The 14,696-nt window shown below is 55.9% G+C and overlaps 1 protein-coding gene across 1 annotated transcript in view; it reads left to right on the top strand.

Annotated features, from left to right (window-relative positions):
• Nucleotides 1-8,749, top strand: part of LSM4 (LSM4 homolog, U6 small nuclear RNA and mRNA degradation associated) — a 23,523-nt gene extending 14,774 nt beyond the window's left edge. Inside the window, 4 exon segments of the mRNA XM_028087099.2 lie at nucleotides 559-600; nucleotides 3,013-3,111; nucleotides 6,032-6,215; nucleotides 8,067-8,749. Coding sequence (XP_027942900.2) covers nucleotides 559-600; nucleotides 3,013-3,111; nucleotides 6,032-6,215; nucleotides 8,067-8,158 — 417 coding nt within the window. The 3' untranslated portion in view covers nucleotides 8,159-8,749.
• The last annotated feature ends 5,947 nt before the right edge of the window (nucleotides 8,750-14,696 follow it).

Here is a 14,696-nt window from a genome sequence, read left to right on the forward strand (position 1 = left end):
AGGGAGGGGCAATGGGAGAGGGACAAGCAGACTCCCCACTGAGCACAGGGCCTGACACAGGGCTCAGTCCCAAGACTCTGTGATCACCACCTGAGCCGAAGTCAGACGCTTAACCAACTGAGCCACCCAGGCGCTCTGAATGAGAGAAACATCAGTTGAGCAAAAAAGGCAAGCTGCAGAAGGATCCTTGTGCTCTGGCACTCGTGATAAGCGTGGAAGGCTAGGCCCTTTCCTGTCAAAGGTGTGAATATAGGCAACATGAGTTGTAAAGAAAGGCCCAGAATGGTCAGCACCAAGACCAGATGACTGCTGCCTCTGAGATTGGGTGTGGGGGAGTATTCCAGGCTTTATTTCCTAAACTGGGAGGCAGGTATGTGTCCTGGGGTTGGGCAGAGTTAGGAGCACACATTTTCTGTCGGGGGTCAGGGCCATGTGTTCCTGCACCCCCAGCGCAGTGATGAGCTGGCAGATTTGTGAGATTGGAGTCCCAGCCCTGCCCAAGGGCCGGGGCCCCTCAGTGCTGATCAGACAAGTTATGTGTCTTTGTTTGCCTTCCAGCTTCCCCTGTCGCTGCTGAAGACGGCTCAGAATCATCCCATGGTGAGTACATGCCTGTCAAGGGCAGCAAGTTTTCAGCGGGAACCAGCCTCAGAACAGGGACAGGGACACTGGGCAAAGGGTGAGGTGCCTCCAGCCAGACCGGCTTCCTCCCTGCCCACAAGACAGCAGCTTATTCTCTTCTCCCTCCTATGCATGTCAGGACCTGCTCTTAGTTCTGCTGCTTATAAAAGTAATACATGCTTATTAAAAATGTCAAACACTAGAGGTCCTTAGAAACTAGAAACTCCTCTTCATTACTCTTGCCAACAAATTAACGATATCTTTGATACATGCTGGTTCAGACAACTTTTTTTTTTTTTTTTTTTTTTAAAGTAAGGTCCATGCCCAACATGGGGCTTGAACTCACAGAGTGAAGATCAAGAGTTGCATGCTCCACCGACTGAGCCAGCCAGGCACCTTGCACATCCAGGCTTAACATATGTGTAGAAACACGAATGTGATTTTTTAAAAACACAGATGGGATTGGGGTGCCTGGGTGGCTCAGTCCGTTAAGCATCTGCCTTTGGCTCAGGTCATGATCCCAGGGTCCTGGGATCGAGCCCCACATCGGGCTCCTTGCTCAGCAGAGCCTGCTTCTCCCTCTCCCTCTGCCTGCTGTTCCCCCTGCTTGTGCTCTCTCTCTGTCAAATAAAGAAATAAAAAACCTTAGGGGCGCCTGGGTGACTCAGATGGTTAAGCGTCTGCCTTCGGCTCAGGTCATGATCCCAGGGTCCTGGGATCGAGTCCCGCATCGGGCTCCCTGCTAGGTGGGGAGCCTGCTTCTCCCTCTGCCTCTGCCTCTCTCTCTCTCTCTCTCTCTCTCTGACTCTCATGAATAAATAAATAAAACATTTTAAAAATAAAAAAAAAGAAAAAGAAATAAAAAACCTTAAAAAAACAAAAAACAGAAAAACACAGATAGGACCACATAACACACGTTATTCCCTAAACGACTTTTGCCCTTCATGATACAGTGTGTCACTATGTTCTGTTCTCTTTCTCTTTTTTATTCCGATATATAATTCACAAACCATACAGTTCAACCTTTTTTTTTCTTTTGAAGTTCTTATTCTTTTATTTAAGTAATCTCTACACCCAACATGGGGCTTGAATTCACAATCCTGAGATCAAGAGTCGCACGCGCTTCTGACTGAGCCAGTCAGGCGCCTTTACAGTTCAGCCTTTTAACACATACAACTCGGGTATTTAGTACATTCACAGCGTTGTAAACTACCACCTCAGTGTAGTTCCAGAACATTCCATCACCCCAGAAGGAAACCCCATTAGCAGTCCCCATCGCCTTTCCTCAGTCCTTGGCAACTATTAATCTGCTTTTTGTCTCTATGGATTTGCCTGTCCTAAACATTTCCTGTAAATGGGATCATATGCTGTGTGGCCTTTTGTGTCTGGCTTCTTCAGCTCTGCATGATGTTTTTTGAGGTTCAGCCAACCTGTAGCATGTCGGGGCTTCATTCCCGATGGCCCTGGCCATGTGATAGCACATTGTATGGACATACCGCATTTTGTGTATCCACTTGTCTGCTGATGATGGACATTTGGGTTGTTTCTACTTCTTGTCTGTTAGTGAATATTTTGGTTGCAATGAACATTTGTGCACACATTTTTTTTTAATTTTATTTTTCATTTATTTGAGAGAGAGCATGCACAAGCGGGGGGAGGGGCAGAGGGAAAGGGAGAAGACTCCCTGCTAAGCAGGGAGCCCAACATGGGGCTCGATCCCTGGATCCTGGGATCATGACCTGAGCCCAAGGCAGACGCTTAACCAAGTGAGGCACCCTGGCGCCCCTGTGCACACATTTTTGCCTGGATGTTTGTCTTTATTTCTCTTGGTCAAATACCTGAGTCGATTCTTTTTTTAAGTCTCCACTTATCTTCAGAGTGATGGGCTACCTGCTTGTTTTCCCAGAGCACATTAAAATAGATGAGTAATTGTTGGACTGAAAAGGTGTTTTCAGACCACCAAAGCTCACACACATGCTGTCAAAGAACACCTGCCCCGGGGCACCTGCCTGGACCAACTGACATGTGCCCTCCTGGCTGTTCTGAGTCAGCAGCCACTGTTACCCTAACCTCGCTCTTTCCTTGAAAGATTTGTAGAGGATTTTTTGGTGGTTTTTTTTGCTTTTTGTTTGTTTGCACAAACAAAACCCAGTTTCATCATGGAAGACTACAATGCCCAGCAAAATGTACAGAGGATGCAGAACATGTCGCCTGTAAGATGGGCCACTGGGGGCGGGGGGTGGGGCAGTACTAGGCACCATGTGCTGTGGCCACCGGGTCCCACGAGGTCCCATGTCTGAATGAGGCCCAGGCGGTAGTCACCCAGCTCTTAGGGGTAGGGCTGCCCTTCCCTTGGGGCCTATGGCTGACTTGGGGCCATTTCTCTTCCAGTTGGTGGAACTCAAAAATGGGGAGACATACAATGGGCACCTGGTGAGCTGTGATAACTGGATGAACATTAACCTTCGAGAGGTGATCTGTACATCCAGGGTGAGTGCCCTGCGCCCGAGTCTGTGCCCACTGCCTGGGGGCAGCATGGCCGCCAAGTTCCCAACATGCACCTGGGGCTTAAGGAGCCTCGGCATCCTCAGTGGAGTGAAAGCCCCTCCCTGCCCTTGTGGGAGGAGTAGGGAGGGGCATAGCTCAGCCAGGTCATCCTACCAGGGTGAGGCTTATGGAAGGGGTGGGACTTAGGGGCGGGGCCTGAGGGACTGGGAGGGGTGTGGAGGGGGCAGAAGGGTGGGGCTGCGCGCCCGCTAGTACCCTGGACTTTGCACCTAATGGGGATGCTGCCCCATCCCCTGTGGCTCGTGCCAATCCTAAACAAGAAGGACTTAGGCTTGGGGGGCACTTCTGGCTACAGATCCCAAGTGTACAAAACAGGCCTGACCTTCCTTGTCAGCCTCTGCTGCCTTTGGTCCTGGCTGTGGACATCACCGGCCAAGCAGGCCAGAGTGGTGTGGCCATGGGATATCCAGGCCACCAGGGGGCGAGGGTGGCCCTGTGGCCCTGTGGAGCAGGAGACTTGTTTATCTCCTGAGGCCTGAAACCAGGAAGTGCAGGGCCAGGAGCACCACTGGGTGGGCCAGGGCTGGGGGACAGTTCTCTAGGGTCACAGGCCTTCCCAGCCCTCAGGATGAGCCACAGAGCAATGAGGATGGTGACCGTGGTGAAGGCAGGGCTCCCTCCTGTGAACCTGTGCTGGGGTCGGCTAGGGCTTGCCTTCTGCCTTGATTCCAGTCTCCATCCCCCTGTTGACAGCAGCACCCTATGTTACAGGGGAGGAAGGTGTGGGAGGGCCCAGCCAGGATGGGGCTGTCTTGAGCCCATGGGCAGGTGCCCCTGAGCCTTGCCATACCAGAGTACAGCAGAGCCCTAGGCAGCCCGTCTTACGCCTGGTCCGTCCCCCTGGATGGTTCCCATCCCAACAGGCAGACTGGTAAGGGTGACTGTCTCCCCTCACCTGTGTGGCTCTGTGCCCCGTTTCTTGTGATGGTACATTGTGGGACGGCTTCCACTAGAAACTTCCTCCTGGTTTTCAGGCCGCACTTGTGGTGGCAGGGGTCCAAGCAGCTCCAGTGTGGCTGTAGCAGCCATTGCCACAGTGCACAGCCGAGCGCGTGGCCAGTAGGTCTGTGTCCACCTCTGGGACCTGGAAGCAACCACCGGTTCACAGAGCAAGGTCAGCCGACCTCCGTAGCCAACGGAGACTGGACACGTAGCTCCTCCTGGGTAGTCTCCCTCTGTGACCTGCTGGTTGGAAGGAGAGGCTGCTGTGAGGTTCAGTGTCACTTGGGCTGTCCAGCCTCCTCACCTGTAAACAGGTGCTCGCAGCTCCTCCCTTGGGCAGCAGGCAGCCTGGGCAGGACGCACACACCCCAGAAGCTGAGAAAGCACTGGAGAGCCAGGGTTGGTTGGAAAGTGGTTACCTCAGGCTGCTCACTCTTGCCATGGAATGCAGAGTAAGCTCTGGTTCCTGTAGGGAGTGTGCTGGGCCCAGCCTGTCCTTGGCTAAGGGAGAGCCGAGCCCTGAGCAGCCAGCCCCAGCACTGTGCTTCCATGGAATCATTCAGTTTCTGTCAGGCTGTAACTTTGCATCCCCACAGACTTGGCCCCTTGCCTGCCCTTCCTGGGAAAGGAGTGCCCCGAGACCTCATGAGGTTCCTGTGTGGGTTGGGGGCTTGTGCACATTCCTGGGAAGAGTTGGCCTTTGAACTTTCCCTTTGTCCTATTGAGTGTCTCCGCTGGCCCAGACCAGCCAGACCCAGGCACTGCTGACGAGTGTCATGCATGAGGAGTGGGCCTTTCAGGGAGGCTGGGAGCAAGGCCTGTTGGGGGTCAGAGTTAGCCAGACACAGAAAAGTGGGAACAGCATATGCAAAGTGCTGGGGGCAAGAAGCCCACTGTGTGTGTTCCAGAAATTTCCATCTGGAAGGCACGTCATCGAGAGCTGAGTGAGGGCAGCCAGGGTGGGGCTGGATGTCAGGCCCTTGGGAGCCACACTGAGGAGTTTGGACCTTGTCCTTGGGCCAAGGGGGCCCTGATTGGGTTCTAAGCAGGACAGTGTCTTGGTCTGATTTCTAGGGATGTGGGGAGAGGAGAGGGCTGCCAAGACTTCTGGCTCAGGGCACCAGGGGTGGGGCTGGAGAACTAATCTGAAGGAAGAAGCCCCGGGCTCCTGCCCAAGGGCAGCAGGAGGGGCTGTGGAGGAAGGCCTTGTGCTGGTCACAGGGTACATGGGAGTGGGGGGTGGGGGGAGGCAGTTGATGTCCTAGGACCTGCAGGGTTGGCATTGCTCTGGAATCTGTGACTTTGCAAGCCTCCTAATCTCTCTGGCCTTAATTAGCTCCCCTGAAAACTGGCACCATTGGTCGCTGCCCCTGGCCAGCCCCAGGCTTGCTTCCCCACCCACCTCCCGCCCTCTTCACAGAGTCTCTATCCCACTTATTTGTGTCCCACACCCACCTCAGAGCCTGTCAGGAGATAAGTGGATGAATGAATGAGTCAGGGCACATAGAGAGGGTTCCAGAAGGTAGGTTCCAAAAGGCTGGGCGAGCTGGGCTGTGGCCAGGCTGTGTGGCAGTGCCTGGTGCGAAGGTCCCTAGCCTTCTCTGGGCTTTGGGCTGCAGGAAACAAAGCTGAGGATGAGGAAACTAGCTTATGTGTTTCCCTGCCCCTTCCTGGGTAAAGGGGGACCCAGAGTCTGGAGAGAGTCTGCTGGAAGGAAGCTCCCCCCACCCCCCGTGTCAAGTCTGGGACTGAACTTTGCAGGGGTGAGGCCCCGTGCAGGCGGGCTAGGACGGTGGCCCAGGTGGGAACAGGAGCACGAGGGGACAGACACGCCATTGCCCTCAGCACCCACGCTGCAAGGACCCCCCCCAAATCTGAGACTCACCCCTCTCTCGCCCAGGATGGGGACAAGTTTTGGCGGATGCCCGAGTGCTACATCCGTGGCAGCACCATCAAGTACCTGCGTATCCCCGATGAGATCATCGACATGGTCAAGGAGGAGGTGGTGGCTAAGGGCCGTGGCCGCGGCGGCCTGCAGCAGCAGAAGCAGCAGAAGGGCCGAGGCATGGGGGGTGCCGGGCGAGGTAGGCCCTTCTCTCCCTCCCCCCACCCCCCCGCCCCCAGTAGGCTAGGCCGCAGCATCTGCCCAGGCCTTGCCCAAGCTGAAGGGTGACTGCAGCACGTGGCAGCCATCCCGTCCCAGTGTTGACATTCTTGGGTGGTGCCGTCATGGTGCCACAGGCCTGGCTCTGAGCCCCCTCCATAGAGCTGGGGGTTATGACTCACAGGGTTCCTCCGGGGCTGCCGAGGCTGCTCTTTGCTGCCTGCCCCGGCCCCATAGCCCCAACCCAGGAAGCCTGGTAATAGCCCTGGCGGGCCGTGCTGGCTCCCCCACCCCCCTGGGCCCTTCTGCCCAGCAGCAGTCCTCGGGGCTCCGGAAGCCTGGCTCCAGCCCAGCAGACTAATGCAGTGCCCGTGCAGACCTGGGGCTTGAGCCCTCGTCTGATGCCCACCTGTGTCTCCCGGCAGGTGTTCTGGGCTTGGTGTGCCACCTCCCTGGCTCGTTTCCCCTCTGCAGAGAGAGTCTGGTGGTCCCCGCCTCACCAAGGCTGCTGGCGGGTATCCCAGCTCAGGGCCTGGCACGAGCCCCTTCCCTGCTGTCACTCCTTTTCACAAGGCCGAGTTCATTCCTTTCTAATAGACTCCCCTCATCCTACCCACCCCCACCTCCAGCCACCAAAATTATAAATCTGGCATAAACTTCAATTTGTTGTGCAGTCAGCTGGGTCCTGAGCCTAGAGGCCATCTGCAGACCCTCCCTCCCTCCCCCCCCACACACCCCGCTCCTCTTGGGGGGCCCCGGCTTTGTCTCTTCCATCTGGAGGGGCCTTCCGTGTGCCAGGCCCTGGCTCCCCCCCCCCGGGGGCTCACAGGCAGGGCCAGAAAGGATACAAGAGCCGGCCCTGAGCTGAGGCTCACATGACAGGAATGAGCCAGAGGGAGGAGGTCTGGAGGGCACTCCAGGTGGGGACATTGCCAAGGCCTAGGGGTGAGCAGGGCCTTTTCCATACCTGAGGGCCAGGCTCTTTGTGCTGAGGCCACCACTGCTAAGTGAGATGCCCAGAGGAGCAGGGAGGGAGGGAGGAGTGATTAGCTTAGGCCACTCTGAAGAGAGACCATGGGGCCCTCGGTAGCAGGTGGAAATCTCACCCTGTGGCAGAGCTGCCCTTGGCAAAGCCGGTCTTGCCCTGGGGGAGGTGAGGTCAGGTAGCCCCTGCAGGAATGGGCCTCCATTCCGACAAGGCCCACTGCATGTTTGTGGTGGAAGGGGGACTGTGTGTGCCTTTCTGTGCCCCATGCCACTGTGGTCCTTCCGGGACCTCCCTGGGCAGGGGCGTGTTCTAGCCCTGATTACTCAGCCTCCCACACAGCTCCTACCTTGGGCTCCATGTAAAATATCTTAGAAGCACAGCTCCATCACTGGCTGGCAGAGGTTAGAGGGCAGGGAGCTCCCCTGTCCCCACCCCTTGGCCGGACACACAGAATCTCCCAGTTGTTTCTCTCCTGGGCCAGGGATGTGAACAGTGCTGGAGAAAGAGGGAAACCTGGGTCCTCAAGAGTTGGGGGCCTGTAGCCGGCCCCCTGGGCTGAGTCCTGCCCCTATTCTGGGTCTTGCTCCCCTCCTCCTGGAAACCATCTGGCTCTATCCTTCTAATGACTGCCCCCTACCCTGGCCCCAGGCCCTCTCCCAGGAAGCCTTGCCCAAGCTCCAGTGTGACTTAGAGCTGACCTCTGTCCTCCCTGGCATCCCTCATACCCCTTGGGAGCTGGTCTTGTCCCTTGTCAACACTGAGAACTTTCTGGAGCACCACCCCCACGTTCTCAGCTGGGCCTCCAAACCCGGCTCTGCTGCAGCCCCCTCCTCTGTCTCACAGGTGTGTTTGGTGGCCGGGGCCGAGGTGGGATCCCAGGCACAGGCAGAGGTCAGCCGGAAAAGAAGCCGGGCCGACAGGCGGGCAAACAGTGAGCCGACCCTCCGTCCGTCCCCGAGAGACTGAGCCGCCACTGAGCATCTGGTCCCGCTCCCTGAGGCTGTGTTTCTACTCTCCAGGTCACAAGTGTGTTCAGAACAAAGAGAAGCAGGTGTTGGGGAAGAGCCCCCCTCCCCACCTGTCATTTTGTGATCCTTTTTACATAAAGTACCCCCCCTTTTTTTTAAGCCAGCAGTTCTACAGTTGGATATGTTATTCAGTGTTTTTGGTTTTCTGAAGTCTCCAAGCTGACTTGATTCCTGGAAGAGTCTGTGTTTAATGTGTCTTTAAAGCCCTCGCTCTTGTTTTAAGGGCGGGCACTTTCCAAACAGGCTTGTTTTGCATTTTGAGTTGGATCCTCGTGTGGTGAACAGACCGGAGGTTTTTATTTTAAGCTGTTTGCACTGAGATTGACAGCCTTGGGAGTTTCCTGAAACACGGACCTCAGGATTGCCTTTTGAAAACAAATACGTATGAACGTATGCCACAGAAGCTGTTCCTGGGACATTGCTGGGCCCTGCCCCTTTGCCTCCTCTCTCCCTGTTTGTGTTACAAGAATAAAAACAAATACAACTACAAACTGCAAATTCATATTTTTTTTTTTTTTGAGTCACTGGGCACATCTAGAGTGTGGTATCCTCAGGAAATCACAGTCCGGTAAGAGAAGTTTCCTTTCGAGCGTTGCTGCCTGTCTCGCCAAGGGGAAGTATTTCAACAGGACACTGGTTCCATGTCCCTTGATTTCCTTTTTAAGAATGACGTTGTCTGGGCAATGGGAGTGGCCCTCCTGCACTAGGTTTACCTGTAACCCTTGCCCCTTTGTAGAGAGAGTTGATGAGGGGGAGGGGGCAGTGTGATACCCATGCAGCCAATCCTTGTGGCCAATGTCCTGCCCCCCATCCCTGCTTTGTAAGCACCATTCACACCAGAGTTCACTGAGAAGCTGTGACAAGCGGCTGCCTCAAAGAATGTGCTAGGAAGGCTCTTACCTCCTCTCCAAGTTGGGGCACCGTCTGTCCACACCACGGTAATTTGCCTGGGATGTTGAGCCAGCACTTTTACAAAGTGTTTCTGTGACATTGTCTGCGGGCTGATTGTCCTTTTTTATTGTAAGTGAGGGGAACTGCCGAACGGCCTGGTGCTGGGAGGCAAGATGGGGTGCCAGCCGGTTCCCGTGGGACCGGATTCTAATTGTCACTGTGTTGAGACCTGTTCGGAGGGGCGATCAGAGTTGCCTGAGAACTCCGCTTGTTGGAGCTGCCAAGTGCTAGCCAAGCGGTCTTGCAGATACCCACATTTAAGACTCAGCCCGCCTCAAGAATGTGCTCTGCCCCTGCCCCCACCCCATCATTGTTTTTCCCTCAGGCACCGCTTGTGGGACCTGCTGCAGCTAGAATGCTTGCCTAGCACTCTGGCACAGGCTGGGACAGGGCATGGGGTTTGAGTGGGACCTGGGGGCGTCTGATAAGCCCCAGGACTGGAGAAATCCCCTCTCAGAGATGTGGGCTGCTGGGGTGGGTTGGGGGGTTGGCGACGACGCGCGGGGCAGGAGCGAGAAGGGAGGGACTGGCGGGGAGGGAGGTAGCTGGGTCCCCAGCTCCCCTCCCCCATGGCCCTGGACTCAGCGGCCCATAAAAGCCTCCGGGGCCCTGGTCTGGCGAGGCTTTGATAAAAGCCGGGGTCAGGTGTCCAGCTCCGCAGCGAACGGCTAGCCCTTTGGAGGCCCCGCCCCTTCCTGCTCCGGGCGGTTCGGTTTTTCCTCCCAAACTGAGGTCTGCGGGGTGAACGCCTTCGTCCTACCGCCCTGTCTCGCAGTTTAGGGTCTTGGGCCCCCGCGGCGCCCGCCCTCCCCACGGCTCTGCGCTAGGGCTCAGGCTCCCGCTGGGAGCCTTCGGGAGCCTGCGTGCGTAATCGCGGCTTCCCGCGTGTGTCGCCAGACACGCCGGCCGGCCCTGACCTTTCCAGCCAGGCAGCGCGGGCTGGCGACCCAGTCCCCTCCTCTCCCGCCGGTGACGTGAGCCGCCTCGCCAGCCCAGGCCGCTTAGGTGCGGTGGGCTTCCGGAAGGTTCTATCCTTCTGAGCTGGCTGTCGGGACAGCCCCGTTTTTCAGTCTCCTTCCTGGTTGGTTTCGAGAAACGAGCCTCAGCCCCCTCAACAAGAAAAGAAACCAAAAGCTCCCAGCTAGTTCCTAGACACTGGGCCTCGATCTTTCCGCCCTTCTGATGGTTGTCGACTGGGGTCTGAGCCCTCATCAGCTGACTGGTGCATGACTGCGGGCATGCAGGACGTCTAAAACGTAGGTGGTTCCCAGGAACCAGAAACCAGAGACCTCCTACCCGTGGAGTTTGCTCCAACTCCCCTCCGAGCAGAGGTGTGACTTAGCCTGGGGCCCAGGCTCTGCACGGCCGGCCTTGACGCCGTAGGCCCCTCTTGCCTGACCTGGGGCCAAGAGCCCATGTGGGGGACACGGAGGCAGCGGGCAACCGGCAGCCCCAGCCCCACTTGGCAGCAGTGGGGGGGCGTCTGTCTTGCTATCCTGCGTCATCCCTTCCTGCACACATCGCCTCTGATTCCTCCTCCGCGGGGCTTCACCTGCTGCTCCCAGAGCAGCTCTGCCAGGAAACCCTGCCCTGTGCCCACTGAGCCCACGTGGGCATGATGGCAGGTGTCCTCCCGACCCATCCATCTGGACCCCAGGGGCCCAGCCTCTCCCGGTATCAGCAATGTGTGTATCTCCAGTGGCTCAGTGCATGCCCTGGTGTCCTCCGCTGTCCCTCTGAGGACAAAGGGCCACTTGGCCAGTGAGGGGGTATAGGAGATGGCCTGATGTCCACTCAGACAACCTCTGTGGGAGAAGCTGCCCGCCTCAGTGAAGCAGAGGGCTGGCCTGGAGGCAGAGGTACTGGGGCCACACAACCCCATCCCAGGTGCTGGAGACTCAGCCTGAATTAGGCAAAGAGCCCCGGCCCAGTGGCCCTTACTTACCTTCCACGGGGTGAGCTAGCAACAAACTAGCCGAATGCATCAGTGTGGAGAAACAGAAAGCGAGAGTGGGAGAAAGAGGCGGTCAGGGCAGGCCGGAGGGTGACTAGCATTCAAGAAAAGGGCTTGAGGAAGGCAAGGGAGCCAACTAGAAGAGCATTTCCGACGAAGAGAACAGCTTGCACAAGTGCCAAGGCCCTACACAGAGTGGTGACAGGAACAAAGTGAGGGGGTAGAAAATGGGGCAGGTGCTGTGGGCCCTGAGCAAGATGGGAAGCACAGAAGTTTCTGGAACAGACTGAGAGACAAGGGTGGAAGCCGGGAGACCAGGAGGAGGTGGGGCTGGGGGCTCAGCCCAGGGTAGAGGTCGCAGAGGTGGCAAGAGAACAGGCAGGGGTGCCTTGAGGGCCTGGGGCAGATAGGCTCATCTTTCTGCAGGAAGCCCAGGATGCTGGGATGGGAGCTTTCCAGAGTGGAAGGGGAGGCCTCGCTGAGGGGGGCATGTTCAGACCAAATCCCGAAGGTCAAGAAGCCACTGTCCATGGGAAGAAGCAGAGAACAGGTGGAGGGAACTGCAAGTGAAAAGCCCCCGAGCTTCTGTGGCCTGCTCCGGGAGGGCAGAGACCCAGCATGATCCGAACAAGAGCCTCGTGTGTGCCAGGCAGCTCCTAACACTCGGGCACAGAGCGGGTGAGCCACCTGCCCCAGGTCACACAGCTCCAGAGCCTCCTTAGAGCTCCTCCCTCTGTAGCCTCCTTGAACTTGGAGGATCCATTTGCCTTCTCTGAGTTCAGCTGTGTCAGGTGTAGAATCAGGAGACAGGAGTCATTTGGGGTGGGGGCAGGTGAGGTCGGCACTGGCTTTAAAGTTTATTCCCCTGACTGTTGCCTCAACTGAGGGACAGGGTTCGAGACACACAAAGTGCCTGTCAAGTTTTACCCCGTTCTGCCTCAGTGTCCTTGCTGGTCAGAGGGAACAGTATTGGCCTCCACTTCACCGGGGTTGTTGGGAGGATTACACGGGGGAGGAGGCTTAGTATACAACGAATGCTCCATATATACTTGCGTACATCTAAGAGTGCTGCTTCAGGGCGCCTGGGTGGCTCAGTCGTTTGGCATCTGCCTTCGGCTCAGGTCACGATCCCAGGATCCTGGGATCGAGCCCCGCATTGAGCCCCACATCGGGCTCCCTACTCCGCGGGGAAGCCTGCTTCTCCCTCTCCCACTCCCTCTGCTTGTGTTCCCTCTCTCGCTGTGTCTCTCTCTGTCAAATAAATCTTTAAAAAAATAAAATAAGAGTGCTGCTTCATTCTTCATTGATCACCTATAGAGTGTCTGAAACCTCTCCTGGGAATCTCTCCATCTCTATCAGCCTTGAGCTCAGCCTGAGCTGCTCATTGGCCGGGAGGCCCAGGGCGGTGGTGCCACATGCTTGGCCTGCCCTGTGGTCAATGGCTAGTAGCCACTGCCCTCCATGCTCCAGAGGCCAGCCCTGGTTGCCTAGCCCTGGCTGGTGAGCAGTCACCTTGAAGGCCCCCGGTGCTACCCTAAGAGCCCCCTCCCAGTCTGGGTCCAGCCACCCAGCGGTGACTCACCCTTGCCCGCCCCGCCTCCACTGGAACCAGGCACCGAAATAGTCACCCTGCTCACCCCCGGGAGTGGCCGGAGAAATATTTTAGGGCTGCATTCAGCGCCTAAAAATACTCGGTGCATCCTCCTGCATCTTCCCCTCCCTCATTCCCTTTTCTGTTCCTTTGAAAACTGTCCCTGTAAGCACCCCCGGGGCCTGTCCTTCCACACTGTGTCCCTCCAGCATGTTGAGTGTCCCTGGCAAGCAGGGCTGGGGGGGTCCCCAAATGCCCAAGTGCGTGTGGATGACTGGTGAGGTGGCCTCCCTCCCTCCCTCGCACCCTCCCTGTCACCATGGAGAGACTCAGACACGGTTTACCCGGAACCTTCTGGAAAGACTGTCTTTTCCAAAACCCCCAGAAGACTCAGTTCCTGGGGCACAGTGATGCTGTCCAGGGAGGTCTTCATTACTCAGCAATTTTCCTTAAAAATTAAAAAAAAAAAAAAAAAAAGCCTCGTGCTGTTTGTGTTCATGAAGGGGGTGGAAACAGAACAGGGCCCCCAGCTGGACAGAATCCATTGCCTCTCCTGCTCAGGTGCTGCCGAACTCCACTAGCTTGTAGATCCTCTTCCCTCCCGGAGGGGGTGCAAACTGACCCTCCAAGGCACCCAAATGTCCTCAACATCATCCCTAACCACCAAACACCTTGACCTTTCCTGTGATGGGAGGAGGTGGGGAGTGGGAGCAAATGGAGTCAGACTGCAGCTCAGCCCACCTGGAGTCTGATCCAGCTTCTCAGTTACCTGAAGCCTCCAGCTCAATGGAACAGCAGGTGTGAAGGCCTGGGGACAGGGGCATGCTGGGCATCTTGAAGATGCAGTAAGCTGAGCATTATTAACTAAAGAACACATTTTATTCAGATTTTCCTCAGGTTTTACCCAATGTTCTTTTTAAAATGATAATTGAGGGGCACCTGGGTGGCTCAGTTGTTAAGCATCTGCCTTCCGCTCAGGTCATGGTTCCAGGGTCCTGGGATCGAGCCCTGCATCGGGCTCCCTGCTCCCCGCCCTCTCTCACTGTCTCTCTCTGTCAAATAAATTAAAATAAACAAACAAACAAACAAACAAACAAATAAATAAAATTATTATTGAGGTAAGATCCACTGACACAAAATTACCTTAAAGTGAACACTTCAGTGGCATTTAATACCTTACAGTGTAGTGAAACCAGCACCTCTGTTTAGTTCCAGAACATTTTCACCACCCCAAAAAGAAACCCTGTCCCCATGAGCAGACACCCTCCACCCTCTCCCCGAGCCCCTGAGCACCCCCTAACCTGCTTTCTGTCTCTGTGGGTTTGCCTGTTCTGGACATTCCATATACATGGGACCCTGCAACAGGTGGCCTTTTGTGTCTGGCTTCATTCACTGAGCATGATGCTTTCAAGCTTCATCCATAGTATAGCATGTGTCTGAGCTTCATTCCTTTTTATGGCTGAGTACTATTCCATTGTACGGCCAGACCATATTTTATCCTTCATCAGCTCGTGGGCATTTGGACTATTTCTAAGGACGTGTTTGTTGAGCACTTACTCTGTGCCAGGCACAGTTCTGAGGGCTTAATTCTTCCCCCCAACCCCCTCTATAAAGCCTTACTGTGAACACCATTCCCATTTGCCCATTTCACAGCGGGCGAAATGAAGGCAGAAAGAGGCAGACAGGCCACCAAAGGAACCACAGGCCATCTCTGAGGTCTTTACACTCTGGAGATGGGGGTAGAGACAGATAATAAGGAAACCAAGAAAGAAAGAAGGTAAATGGAGGTGAAAACCTTAAGGGTTTTCCAGATAGGGAGAACAGCATGTGCAAAGGCCCTGAGGTGGGAATGAGCTGGTGTGTTAGAGAAAAAACACAGAGGCTCTTGTGGCTGGAGTAGACAAGTGAGGGGAAGAGAGGAAAGGGGCTACGCAGTGGCTTTGCGGCCG

The sequence above is a fragment of the Eumetopias jubatus genome, unplaced genomic scaffold (assembly GCF_037043125.1).
Source record: "Eumetopias jubatus isolate StellerSeaLion01/CBP00866 unplaced genomic scaffold, mEumJub1_p1.0 scaffold_1, whole genome shotgun sequence".
In the NCBI taxonomy this organism is placed as follows: domain Eukaryota; kingdom Metazoa; phylum Chordata; class Mammalia; order Carnivora; family Otariidae; genus Eumetopias; species Eumetopias jubatus.